General features: G+C 30.9%; 4 protein-coding genes across 4 annotated transcripts; 3 read left to right on the forward strand and 1 right to left on the reverse strand.

Moving 5' to 3' along the window:
- Positions 1-2,281: 2,281 nt before the first annotated feature.
- Positions 2,282-5,668, forward strand: PGO_131760 (hypothetical protein, conserved; the record flags this gene model as incomplete). The annotated part of the gene is made up of 1 exon (XM_028689692.1): positions 2,282-5,668. One exon carries the CDS (start codon positions 2,282-2,284, stop codon positions 5,666-5,668), a length of 3,387 nt encoding a protein of 1,128 aa, XP_028545493.1.
- Positions 5,669-6,412: 744 nt separating this feature from the next.
- On the reverse strand, positions 6,413-10,515 carry PGO_131770 (hypothetical protein, conserved; the record flags this gene model as incomplete). Its single annotated transcript, XM_028689693.1, has 4 exons — positions 6,413-6,643; positions 6,943-7,037; positions 7,339-10,041; positions 10,296-10,515. The coding sequence occupies 4 exons, from the start codon at positions 10,513-10,515 to the stop codon at positions 6,413-6,415; spliced, it is 3,249 nt and encodes a 1,082-aa protein (XP_028545494.1).
- Positions 10,516-11,350: 835 nt separating this feature from the next.
- PGO_131780 (H/ACA ribonucleoprotein complex subunit 3) lies at positions 11,351-11,665 on the forward strand (the record flags this gene model as incomplete). The annotated part of the gene is made up of 2 exons (XM_028689694.1): positions 11,351-11,407; positions 11,555-11,665. 2 exons carry the CDS (start codon positions 11,351-11,353, stop codon positions 11,663-11,665), a joined length of 168 nt encoding a protein of 55 aa, XP_028545495.1.
- A 1,912-nt stretch (positions 11,666-13,577) lies between these two features.
- Positions 13,578-14,644, forward strand: PGO_131790 (SF-assemblin/beta giardin domain containing protein; the record flags this gene model as incomplete). The annotated part of the gene is made up of 2 exons (XM_028689695.1): positions 13,578-14,312; positions 14,579-14,644. 2 exons carry the CDS (start codon positions 13,578-13,580, stop codon positions 14,642-14,644), a joined length of 801 nt encoding a protein of 266 aa, XP_028545496.1.
- Between the last annotated feature and the right edge of the window lie 67 nt (positions 14,645-14,711).

Here is a 14,711-nt window from a genome sequence, read left to right on the forward strand (position 1 = left end):
TATAATCCTGTGTGAATGCCAATTTGTACTTATTCTAAAAAAAACAAAAAAAAAAAAAAAAAAAAAAAAAAAATCACCAAGAATATGCGAAAATGGAATGAACTTTATGTCAAAAAAAGAAAGGGTGCGTGTGTGTGTGTGTGGTGGTAGTGGTGGTGGAGTTTGGAGGTTGAGTTCAAGGGGAAAGATTGAGAGTTAAAACTTTTGCACAGAACACAACAGAAAATTCTCGTGAAACTGCTTCACGCACAATCTCTTGTGAATGTAAATTTCAAAAATCATAGTATATAAAGGCACTATGTATATTACAATTTGTTCCGTGCTTGGGGACAATTCGATGTAAAGCAGGTTAAAGCAACTCGATTTAATTTCTACGAATAAGAATAATTATATAACTGAATTTTTATAAGCTTATTAAATTCCAACTATTTTAAAATTTCCACATGAAACGCACCATTGCGACATCTTATTCTAACCTCACCCTTTTGCCTTATCCGTAATGTCATATGGGATGTTATTGCCATGTCAAAATGGAGGGGAAAAAAAAAAAAAAAAAAAAAAAATTAAAATGATCAACTCATGATATATTAACTTTCTACGAAATTATATTTATCGGAATAAATGATTAACCCAAATTTCTCTTTTGACTATAATATTTAAGATAAGGTTTCCTTATTCTAAAACACAAAAAAAAGAAAAAGACGTTTAAAAATTTTCTTACATTGGATCATGTAGAATGTGTATATGGTTGGATGGAAAGGTGAAAATGTTATGTTTTATTTTTAGGCAGGAGAAATATAGTGAAATTTTAAAAAAAAAAGGTGTAATAAATGTTTTGTGTGTATGTGGTGAAGTTATTTTATTTTTGTATGTTCGCTAGTCTGTTCTACCTATCTTGACTTTTATTTATTTTATTATTTTATTTTTTTTTTTTTTTTTTTGTTATATTCTATCGATTTGGTAACATTATTTCGTACACATATGTAAAATCATGAATTTTCATGATATTGTTTCAATATTCATCGTTCAAAACAGTTGTATGTCTTTCCCAAATGTGACAAACACATGGGTAGAACACGCACAGCCATTCAGGTATAACATACAAAGGGAGGGGAGACACATATAGAAATTCAAAACGTGAAAACAAAAAAAAAAAATAATATAAATAAATAAATGAAGTAAATAAAATGAATAAATAAAATGAATAAATAAAATGAATAAATAAAATGAATAAATAAAATGAATAAATAAAATGAATAAATAAAATAAGTATCCATCCGCATCGAAGTCGAACAAGCAAAAAGCACGAAATATAGGGATCACTACGCGTGTGCAGCACAAAGCCCTTTTTCTCCGAAAAATAAAATAAATAAGTTCTACTCCATCCTCAAAATGTATTTAAAAAAAAGTAAAATAAAACAAAACAATGAATAAAATAAAATTACAACATGCACGATGCAAATGAAATACTCATGGCATGATCAAATGTGAGGACGTGCACAATCAAGTGAGGGATTGTCTAGCAATGTGTGTCCTATATCGCCATTCCCTCACATACCATATTACCGTGTGCACATCTCGTTCAGATACCCGCAATGAGTGAAAAAAGTGCAAAACGGATTCCAAAAAGGGATCGCAAAACTGATTCCAAAAAGGGACTGCAAAACGGAGCACAGAAAAAATAATAGATGAGTGGATAGATGAGTGGATAGATGTGCGGATTGGTAAGTAGAAAAACAAATTAAAGATTCAAAAAAAGCACATTCATGTAGAAACCCCAAAAAAAAAAAGGGGGTTAGTGATTAATTAGGAAAAACTCCAAATAGACGAATGAAAGATGAAATACTAGCTTTGTATAGAACTCTTGCAGAAGAAGCTCTACGAAAATTTTCTTCTTCGTGAAAAAAAGGGAATGAATAGATGAGTGAACAACCAGAGGAGTATCATAATGCCTTAAATTTCTGCACAAATAGACGGAGAAGTGGAGAGAAAGAGAGAGGCATAAGGAATGGATATCACATGTCATGCAATGGCGTGGGGTGTGGAAAAAAAAAATAAACTCTGAGTATACGTGTGCAAGCCAAAGTCTGCATATTGAGAAGACATATATTATGCACATGTATGTTTTTTTTTTTTTTTTTTTTTTTTTTACAGGAATATATGCATAATGTACTTTTCTTCTGGGCATATTTCCATTTTCCTTATTCCGTTTCACTCACTTGTATGATCTGCACCACATGTACTACTATCCAGAAATATACAGTACAATCGAGAGAAGAGGATGAATGAAAACAAAAAGCTAGACATAATTCGGAACATGTTGCACACCCTTCTTGTGAACCCAGAGAAAGAAAAGAAAGATGTTGATGATAATCGGAAAGAAGACAAGGAGGAAACCAATTCAGTCAGATGTGATGAGGAAGTTGAGAAATTAAACGCTTGCCATGATTCGAAGGAGGAAAAGGATTGGGAAATTTTAAAGAAAAAATATATAAAAAAATCCAAAGATATAATTTTTTTTTACCGAAATTACATGAACAAGTCAGAACAAAAAGAGCTGGAAAAGTTCTCCAACTTGTATGATATTATTTTAAAGAATCCCTTTGAGTACTCAGAAAGGGACAGTATAGACACGTATATGTATTGCACTGTTTTTCCTATGCTAAAGAAAACATTTGATTCTTTCGTTTTGTATATTGATAAGTTAGTTAGCCATAAAAATGATAATTCATATAAAAATGTCATAAAAAAAATAGATCCAATTTTGTTATTCTCCCAATATATAATACGTTTATCCGATGAAGATTTTTCTCAAAGTAATGATAGCAGTATTACCATGTTTGATGAAAATATGAGTCATTACTCCTGCACAGATATAGAAGAAATTAATGGAAAAAAAATTCTCGAGTTGAATAAAATGATCAATGATGAATGCTGTGATGTCATTGAGACGCTAGTTACAAGTAGTGGAAATATGTGTGACATTCCAACAGCGAGGGAAAAAATGAATGGGGAAATGTCAGAAATAGAAAAAGAAATTAACAATTTTTATAACAAATATGATATAATAATGGAAGAAAACAGACAAAAAAAGAGACAAAAAAAAAATGAAATTTTAAAATCAATTTATAGTAAAAAAAATGTACTCTCAGAAGAAGAAATAGCACTTTATGATAAATACTATGAAGAAAATATAAATGTTAAAAGTAAAAAACTAAAGAATGGTAATCCCAATTCATCTCTCAGTATGAACCTTTGTGAAACAAATTCTTTCTGCAGCATTTCAGTACCTCCGAATGCGTTTAACATAACGTTCGATTTGAAGGAGCGGGGAACAAGTACCATGGGATGTGTGTTCATAAATAAGTGGAAAAATGGAATCATAATTGCTCCCCCCATTGGAGGAGAGAACAATATGAATAATCCCAACATCTGTGATAGAGAGAATACCGACGTGGGGTGTGAACACCTGGATGAGTTAATAAAAGAACTTGAGAGAAAAGAAAGCTCGTATTTTGAAAAGAGAATCCATTTTCTGCTACATAAGTGGGTTCGAGAAGAAGATGGAAGAAGACTTATAATAAACCAGAAATCGAAAATTGAATCATTATTTAATGATTTCAAAAAAAAAAACTATACCATAACAGACAAGGACATTATATCGTTAATATTTTTTATAGACAAGAATTTATATTTAAATTATTCTCTTGTGCACCAGTATAATTATAACAGTTTTTATTACATATTTCACATGCATTCATCTTTTTATTGCTCAGATACAAATAGTATCACATTTGAAGAGTTTTGGAATTTCCTCATTTCCAACTTACCATTAAATGGTCATTTGTACAAAGAGGACATTCAAATTGGCTTAAAAAAATTTTATAAGAAAAAACAAGTCGTTAAAAATTTTCAATTCACCATTACATTTGTCAAAAATTTTTTATTATTCCTTTTAATGGACATGTTCTTATATGTCTCTCATTTTGCTAAGAAGGAATTAAACACTCATCCTATATTCCCAATTCATCACAGTGTTTCCGAAGTTGAAATACCCTTTTCCACGAATTTCTATCTGTATATAGATTCGCTTTCTCGGTTCTACTCCTCCTCTGAGGCTACAACCACTTCGATTGAAAATTCTACATTGATTAGCAATCAAGTAAGCGAGCATGTTCCCACTGAGATGAACATAACCATAAAACATATTACTCCATTTGAACAAAAAAAAGGAGAAGAATTTTCGAAAAAAGAAAGTGAACAAATTTGTTCAAAAATGTATTCCCAGGAAGAGGAGAAAAAGAACGGAAAGAGAAACGTGCTTCTCTACCTGTTGATGCTCCTTTGGGGAATCAACATAAAGATGAATGATTTTCAAGACGAGCTTTTCATTTCTGATGAGTTATCCACAGATATGGAGACGGATGGGATTAATGAGATGGATAAGACTAATGAGAGGGATGCCAATCGAAGGGGAAGAAAACGGATTGGGGGAGCACGAACATGTGATGGTATGAAGCAACATGAGGTTTCAACATGCGATGGTATGAAGCAACATGAGGTTTCAACATGCGATGGTATGAAGCAACATGAGGTTTCGCATAAAAAGAAGAACCACAACATCGATATTGCAGATGTAAGGAACTCAAGGGAAATGGGAAACAAATTATTGCAAAAAGAAATCGACGAAGAATATTATGATATAAGAAAAAGGAAGACTGGTATAGGAACATGCCAAAGTGATGGAGGGTCAATAAAAAAAAGAGTTATAAAAAAAACATTTCAAGGGATGAGAAGTTTATCAACTAACGAAGGGAACACAAAGTACAGTTTAAAGAAAAAAAAAATAATGGAAAGCACAATAAAGAATAAGAAAAAAATAAATGTCGATGAATTAAAAAGAGAAAAAAAAAAAAAAAATGAAAAATATGAAGACGATTTTTATTTGTTAAGAAAAAGGTACAAAAAAAAAAATTACAAAACAACGATTTTAACATTAGTGCATTCTATTGTTAAAAATATCAAACCTAGAAAAAAAAATTATTATAATAAGATTCTTGAAATGATGAGCAATGGTACGAGGCAACAAGTATTTTTCACTTTATTTTCTTTCCTTCCTGGTAACAATAACCAATTTAACGAACAACAAGACAATGTGTTCACACAGCACCCCAGCGCTTCTTCCACCATGGGTTACATCCCTACCTGGACTGACGAGCAATACCTATTTGGTAAAACAGTCAGTGATGAGAAAATTACCAACAGATGGTTAAACAGTAGCAAGGGTGGGAATGACAACAGACGTTTATCGCATCCCTGTAATTATCATACGATGAAGGGAGTAGTAGGATATCCCCCATTATCCATTTTTACACAAACTGAAATTTTTCCCCAAGTAGAAAATTTCATTCAAACATACATTAAAAACAAAAAGAAAAAAAAATCATCTGAACATGATAGCAAAGCTAGTGATACGAAAAAGGACGAAATAAAATTAATTTCATCTTCAAAAAAAAGTAAACAAGTTACTAGTTCCATCCGCTTACTATGCAACTTCAAACTGTACAAAAAAAAATTTCTCAATAAATTTACAACGGAGCATATTTACATGCTAATCCTTTTTGTGTGTTATGTCAATACAATCATGGACTCTCTTTTTTTTTTCTAGCACCAATGTGATACCAAAAAAAAAAAAAAAAAAAGTGGAAAATACACTATACTGTGAGGGGGAGAAAAAGTGAATATGTCCCAAATTGTAGCTTCAAAAATCATTCAGCACATCTTTGCCATCATCCAACCATCCCTCATCAATAAAAAAAAAAAAAAAAAGAAAAAAAAGATATACTTAATGATGTTGCGCGAAAACATTTTTTGTTACTTAGTAATGTATTGTCTATTTATATCCCCTTCTCGTTTTATTGCATGTTAATTTTTCGGATTCCGTTATCGCTTTATTTTGTTTCATCGAAGAATTCACAAAAAAAAAATACGCTACATGGCATATTAAAAACTGTGTGTTTTCATATTTGTAAAATCATAAAAACGCAAAAAAAAAAAAAAAAAAAAAAAAAAAATTCCCAATTTTTTAAATATAAAAATATCCAAGCTTATGGAGTCACAAATTCGCAAAATCCTATGGTAAAAATATGCTTAACTTCCACGTGATGGATAATTCGGAATGTACGTAAAGGGAAGTATGCAAACGTGTATAGATATACACAAACATATATACATATGGCAGTTTAGATTTGTGTAATGTCTCAATCTGCTAGTTTTTTTTTTGCTCTGATTTGGTGCAGCATTGGTATATCTTACCTTTGAACTTGGTCAGGCGTAGGCGCAACTGACCTCTACACACGCACGTAAAAACACATATATATATATATATGTATATATATATACTGCTCATAAACTAAAATATGAACTTAATTCCACTATTTATGAACAGATTTTCCTTATACAAGTGAAAAAACAGGATAAAATATATGTAGCTAGTAACCCATTTAGACAAAAGAATATTCTTCTCATATTTTCTTATTATGAAAGGGATTTTATAATTTTTTATAGTAGAACAATGGTGTTTAATTAAATCTACAACATCGTTATAGTCTAGTATTTCCTTCTCGTCGCACTCTTCTTCAATCTAAAGTGAAAGGAGAGGTGTGTGTTGTGTGTTTGCGTGTGTGTATGTATGTGGTTTTAATGAACATGGAAATGTTTTAACTAAATAGGTTAATAGGTTCCACACATGTGGTAATGAAAGGTATGAACTAATGCAGTATGATATATGCACACTCCAAAATGTTGCAGCGAAAAGTATGAGCCAGCCATTCCGAATGAACTCGAAACCACGGAAGCAAAATACATATGTGGTTAAATGAATAAAACAAAATTAGAAATGTTGATAGAAAAAGGTCTGCTTCCATTTTGTGGATTAATTACCAAATTCGCCAAATCGTATATTATGCTGTTGATGAACTGCATTGGTAGCTTATTTTTCCAGTTGACTAACCAACTTTCCGTTGGTACCCAGTAATCTGTATGAACGGCAAGGAATAAAAAAAAAAATAAATAAATAAAATGAAGCAAAATAGGCAAATGTATAAAACGGGAAAGCAAAATAATAAATTCATAACTTGCCAAAAAGAGCACTTGACCTTGCACCACTTTTGGCTAGCTCAAAAAAAAAAAAAAAAAAAAAAAAAAAAACGATTGAACAAACAAACAAACAAACAAACAAACAAACAAACAAACAAACGAACGAACGAACGAACGAACGAACGAACGAACGAACGAACGAACGAACGAACGAACGAACGAACGAACGAACGAACTTACCGATAGGGGTGCTGGAGGAAAAGAGACAATTGCTTTTTAATACTTGATCCAAGTTATGAATGGAAAAAAAAACATCTTTATTCTTTATAATCATATAAATGAAATTGTGATTATCATTTAAGTTGTGCGATAAAATGTTGTTTATAAAATCCAGTATAAGAAATAGTGCGTAATAATGATTCTGGGAAGATAAAATCCATTCCTTCTTTAAAACTTTTTTTAAAATACTAATTATACATTCGCAAGAATAGGTGTTCATTGATTTTATATAAACACTCACATTTGTGAGAATGGTAATTGACATATCTATAATACGCTCAAATTTTAAAAAAAAAATGTTGTCATTTATTAGCATACATAAGGAGTACACTAGGAAATCCACATAAGAGTCAAATTGATACACATTTCTTAATTGAAAATTTACCTTTATTTTCTGATCATACTTTTGATTCAGATTTTTACAAATAGTAGAATTGGATGACACTTTAAGGATTATGAAAAGGCAAATGTAAATCAATCCGTCTATTTTGCGAATATTGAAATCGTCGCATTTTCTTGATTCATTGAAGTTTTCATTGTTGTAGATAAACTGATCATTGTTATCCTCGATGATAGTTGTGTTCATAGTTTTATTTTCCAATTTTGTACTTGCCATCCTTATATGCACTCTTGGTGTGGATATGCAATCTGCCTCCTTCTGATTCTTCCTCATGTTAGCCAATGCTTGCATTTCTCTTCTTCTCTGATGATTGAAACATATCAGTATGTACAGAATGTGAAAGAGGAATACGCTGCTACTATGATTTTTCATGTGCTTGATAAAAAGCCTGTTGTTATTCATCAAGTGCCATAGTAAACATAAGTAGTTATGGATAAATAAAACATTTTCGTTATAATTTTCATAATATAATTTGTAGCTTATCAATATGTTTAACGCTCCTTTGTATATATATTCAATATTGCTTGCATCCAATTTACGCAGCATTTCTATATATACATTATTGGTATGCAATTTTTTCCACTTTTGTTTTTTTAAAAAATCATAATAGTATTCCTCCTTCTTCTCCTTCTTCTCATTTGAATTCTTCTCCACTCCATTAATTTCTTTTAAGTAAAATTTTCGATTTCTCAAAACATGTTCTAAATGTGGAATTTTTTTTTTTCTTTTTTTTTTTTTTTGAATTTCACACGTGCCCATATCATTGTTCTGTTTTCTGTCTGTGCAGGTACTAGATGAGTTACATGTAGACTCATCAAGGGAATCATTAAAAATAATAAAATCAACAGGTGAATTTGCAAATTCTTCATAAATTCTTTGTTCATCTTTGTCATTCTGGTGGTGTTCTTCCTTTGTTCTATCCTCACAGTGGTAGTAGTTGTAGGCATCCCTACCACCACCGCCACTATCCCCAGAGTCACTATCACTACTGGCACTATCACCACTAGCATTATCACCACTAGCATTATCACCACTAGCACTATCACCACTAGCACTATCACTAATATCACTATCACCACAGGTCACTAACTCGTCACCCCAATTTATGGAATCCTTTCCGTTTTTGCTTAACGATTCATTATTGGATAAACAGGTACTTTCAAATGGTGCATCACTGACATGTTCCCTGAGCTCGTATCCCGTCCGCTTAACATCCTGACGTGAGATGCTGTAAAAGTATCGCACTGTGTCGTTCATATAATGAATCTTCTTATTATTTTCCAAAATAAAAGGATTAAAATCAATTAATATGTTCATAAGGTGAATACATATATTGTAAAATTCTAAATATGTGTTGTCATAAAAGAAAAAATTAAAGTAATTAAATTCGTTGTCATATATGACGTTTAGAAGGGAAAAAAAAAAGTTAGCTGTGTAGCACACTTCTCCACTTGTAAAAAGAAACAAAAAAAAATTTTTCTCTTTTAAATATTTCCTTTCATCAAGATATATGTACGAACTTAATAGAATTAATAGACATTTTAAAATGATAGTTCTGTTTTTTATTAGTTCTAGGTTTATGTCACTATCAAGTGATGGTATTTCAATGTCAGCACTAGTTAAGTTCTTCAAATTTGATGTAGCATTTTCATCCACTTCATAATGTTTTAAGCACCTTTGACCTTTCGAAAATCCGTAGTCTGGGTTCATTTCTTCAAGAGAAGAATTACCGTTCCTTTTTCCATTCTCACATGTGCATTCTTGGAACACTTTGGAATTCTTTATATCAAGATCATCACCACTACAAATGACTCGCTTGTTTCCATTGGATGGGGAATTTCCTTGTTTCTTCATACACTGGTTATGTGCATTATTTTGAATGTTCTGTGTATTATTCCTACTTTTTACACATTGGTTCTGAGAATGAATTGAAAATTTGTGTATCCATAATTTGCACACATCAATTGCGTCTATCGAAATGGTGTTTTCATTCCATTTTGATAGAGCATTCTTCCCATTGCAACTTCTTCTTTTTTTAATGCATATATCTTCAGTGAACAAGGTGATTAAGAAGAAATTGTACATGTGTAGAATTATAATATTGTTAGTGTATATATAATTCTGCTCAATTGGTCTTTTTACATTATTTTCTTTCCACAATAAATTAAAAACCTCTTTTTTCTGATAGTTATACTGTATTACTGGAAGTACCATAAGCCATATTTTTACGCATGCCTTGCACTCATCTATGTATCCACAGGAATCTGGAGGTAATAAAAAAAAAAAAAAAAAGGAAGAACTAATTTGAGTGATAATATAATATGTATACGCATATGCACAATGTGTCATTTTTTGGTGGTGCTGATGGTGGTGCTTGTATTGGTGGGGTAAAATGCCTCACAACTCAGGGGTTGCCTAATTTGCAAATCTCTCGAACTGTTCTATCTCATAATGTTGAGGCGAATGATCTGTCGCGCAGCGTGACCTATATGCAGGTGTCGATAAATAAATGTCTTACCCTTGAGCACCAACTTCCTCAGCGTGCTCATTAAGAATTTAAATAGCGTATATATGCTTCGTTCATCATCTACAATTTTTTTAACTACGAAAAAATCTTTATCATTGCACAAATTGTTACCCAGAGATGATAATTCGGTGCACAAGTCTGATTCTTTAAAGTTTTTGTCATTCAATTTTTCTAAAACGGAATTAATTCTTTTGCTGTTTTTATGTCCCATGGATGCAGGTTGTCACGTTTTATTCTTTAAAGGATTTATGTAGCTAGAAAAAAAAAAAAAAAAAATCACCCAAGAATATAAGCCAAGCGAATTTGTTGTATCGTTGCAGAATAGGTATTTCGATGGGGGTGGCTAAAGGTGTGAATAACCACGTCACAAAATATATACGCACGCGTTTGAAGGGCGTGAAATGTCATATCATTCTGCGTTATAATACATATATATATATATATATATGTGCATTGTGCTATGTTCGATTGGAAAATGAATGGAAAAAATTCACAAGGCCACTAAGTGATGGATTAACGGTGGTAAGAAAATTACTCGGGGCAACTCACTTTGATATGCAATACACATGTTTGTGTATACATTTTCGACATGGATGTGAAAATGTTATATATCTGCCTTTGTGCTCTTCTAGAAGCTCCGGGGTGAAGAAGTGCCGTGTGGGGGAATACGTTTTGGTCTCAAAAAAAAAAAAAAAAATAAATGTAAAAAAAAAAAAAAAAAAAAAATAAAATAAAATAAAATAAAATAAAATAAAATAAAATAAAATAGTAATAAGAAGAAAAAATATAAGAGTGGGAAAAAAATAAAAAACTCAAGTCCTTAAATCGCGAAATCGGCAATCCCTTAAAAAAAAAAAAGAAAAGAAGAAACAATCAACCAAACAACGATAAATTTAGGAAAAAAACAATTTCACCTGAACTGTTAAGAAACTTTTTTTTTTTTTTTTTTTTTTTTTTTATATTTTATACTAATATTTTTCCCCCGCCTTGCTTAGCCGCAGGCTTTTTATCTACAAATAAAAGAGAATAATTTTTTTTACGAAAATATGTACATGCTAAGATACTACTTGGATAGTAATGGGAAGAGGGTATATACGATTAAGGTAAGGTGATGAAAAGAATGGACCTAATTGCGTTTGTTTTTGGAGTGCATTGGTTTTTGTTTCGCTTATTTTATTTTTTTTTTTTTTTGTTTTATTTTTTCTTATTTAATATATATACACTTTTTTTTTTTTTATTCTTCCCCCCAGGCCGTGGTTGATGGAAAGGTGACTTTTTCGGCTCACCCCTGCCGATTTTCACCGGATGACAAATTTTCTTCGCAAAGAATAACTCTGAAGAAAAGACTAAATTTGTTATAAATTTAAATGAGGAAAGAAATGTGTGCACGGAGTATAGATATGTAATCAGAACCGTGTGTGTCGTCCAAATTGAATTTTCCCCGAATCAGGTTCCATTGCACCAGTTGCTCACATGTAGTATGCCACATGGCCTTAACAAATTAGAAATTAGAAGGGTCAATGAAAAAGGCTGTTGTATATATATATATATATATATATATATATATATGTTTGTATATATGTATTTGTGTTTACGTTTGTGGGGATGGGGGAATGTAGTCCATCAAATAAATAAGAACACGAAAACATATGCAAAAATATACACACATATACAACTCATTAACTAACATACCCACCCTGTGAACTGCATTCATTTTATGTTCGTCCGGTTTTTGCGTTAGAACAAAAATATCACGTGAAGAGGGAACATTCAAAGAAATGAAGAAATGTGTCAAGGTGGACAAAATTGAATGAAGTAAAATAAAGTGAAGTAAAATAAAGTGAAGTAAAATGAAGTGAAGTTAAATGAAGTGAAGTAAAATGAAGTGAAGTTAAATGAAGTGAAGTAAAATGAAGTGAAGTTAAATGAAGTGAAGTAAAATGAAATGAAGCAAAATGAAGTGAATTTTTTATGGTCCTATTTTTAGTATTTTTTTTTTTTCCTGTTTATTTTTGTGCACCTGAGAGAGAAACTTAAAAAATTTATTCTGTCTTTTATACCCCAATACTGTTTGATTGTCAAACAAGAAATGGGCTATCCACTCCCTTTGGCATATACAGATATTACTTGGATCAGAATAGCAATACATTCTCGCCGATATCACAGAACCATTTTAAGCTTGTGGCTTAGTTGACAAGTGGTATTTTTGTTTTTGCAGTATTATATTCATGCAATAGCTCGTAGTCTGTTTTTTTCACAACAATGTCACTACCTCTTTTTTCCTACACCGTTTTTACCATAAGGGAGATTTATATATTTTTAATTTTACTTTTTGCAATTTGTAAAGACAGAAGAGTTGAACTCGCTTAATCAAATTCAATTCAATTGAAGTTTTTTTTTTTTTTTTTTTTTTTTTTTTTAAAATAGTTGTTGTAAATGCTTTTTTTTTGTTTTAGAAAAAATTAAAAAAAAAAAAAAAAAAAAAATACACATAATGTTAACCAATCTGCAAAATGTATATCAGCATGCGGAAATACAAAAGGGAAAAAAAAAAAAAAAAAAAAAAAATTCCCAAATGATAATCCATCAAGTGCATAAATGAAAAGATACTAATGACATGGAACTGCACACTTTGCAGAATTTTTTTTTTTAAGGGAAAAACATTTACAACAATTGTTTTGTCTAAACAGGAAAATTTAAAAATGTGTTTCCGCTCTTTTTTTCCTCACGCGCCTATTCTCTTTTTTTTTTTTTTTTTTTTTTTTATTTATTTATATATTTATTTTTTTTATTTTATTTTTTTTTTTTTTTTTTCCCTCTCTTTCCGATTTGCTCATTTATCAAGAAAGAAAAAAAAGCCAGTTTAGACATATATATATATATATATATATATATACGTTTTACACTGATTAGAGGTGGTACTAATTATGAGATAGGATGAAAATGCTGAAAATCTTTTGTGTATTCTCCCCCTTTCGTGTTTGTATATTCAAATGTACATGTCTGTATGCTCACCTTTATGCATCCATTTTAGCTTAAACATAAGGAATACATTTTAGCACTAGTAGTGCACGACTTATTCATATTTCTCTTTTTTCGACACCCACCCATCTACCCCTCCCCCCCCTTTTTTTTTTTCCAAACACACACACGGAGAGACAAACAGATACACACACATTTTGTCCCTTCTTGGATACGTTTGTGCACTTCTTTTTCGGAATTTTTGTTTGTTGCACATTGTTGAGTAGGTATGATTCATTAGCACTTGTCCAAATGTTGGAAAGCAGCGAACATTACTGTGTGTCTGAAGGAAATGACACATGCAGCTTAGAGAACGAGAGGATAATGAGAGGGGATTTGAATTTCTTTGGAGAATCGAATGTGTTAGATGAAGAAATGGAGAATAAATTGGAATCTAAAAACTTTTATAAAGAATTAAGATATGATTTGGTGCGAATTGAAAGGAATATAAATATAGAGGTAAAAAAAAGGATTGAAGCTAATAGAAATATTCAACAGTTAATTGAACACACAGCAAATGATATGATCAACAATGTTCTTAATAAAATAACAACAAGAATAGAAAATATATCTTTTGATTTAGATAAAATCATAAAAAAATGTGATGAATTAGAACAAATGATAGGTCAGATTAGAGTAAATTTACCTACAAAAATACAAACAGAAATGATAAGCTTAAAACGAGAAGTTTCGGACTTTTTTATAATTCTCAGTAAATATGCAAATAACAAAAAGAAAAGAAATAATATACTCTTTGCCAAGATAGAAAATATGAATGCATACATTGGAACGAAAATTCAAAGTGAAGTTTCTTTCAAAGATCAAGATTTCATTTTTTTCAAAACAGAAAGTGACAAAATAATTCTTTACGATTCTGATAATGAAAATAGTTTTAAAAATGTCTTTCTTCATCAAGTTCAAGAAATTAAAGATGCACTGGACTTAACTATAAAGGCTCGCGAGCAATCGGACGACGATATCATCCAGGTTTTTTTTTTTTTTTTTTTTTTTTTTTTTCAAAAACATTATTCTCAAAATGAAATTAAGATAGACTATGAAATATTTACAACACCGTCTTTTTTTTTTTTTTTTTTTTTTTTTTTTTTTTCCCCTCTCTCTTTTTTGCTCAAAATCGTCCAATCATTCCATATATGTTTATTTTTCATCTTCATTTCCTCTTCTCCTCTTTTCATGCATATATCTACATTACACATACAACATCCAAACATTGTATCACCATTTTTCCTTCGTAGGCCATGAACAAGTACACAAGCATCTTGCAGAAAGCACTACATTCCGTTATCACAAGTAATCACTAAAGCAGGAGATGTTAAAAAAAATGTGTGCACGGGTCCTTCCACCTCCCCTGTCAGAGGTTTAAAAGGT

This window comes from Plasmodium gonderi, assembly GCF_002157705.1.
Source record: "Plasmodium gonderi DNA, contig: Chr13, whole genome shotgun sequence".
Taxonomy (NCBI): domain Eukaryota; phylum Apicomplexa; class Aconoidasida; order Haemosporida; family Plasmodiidae; genus Plasmodium; species Plasmodium gonderi.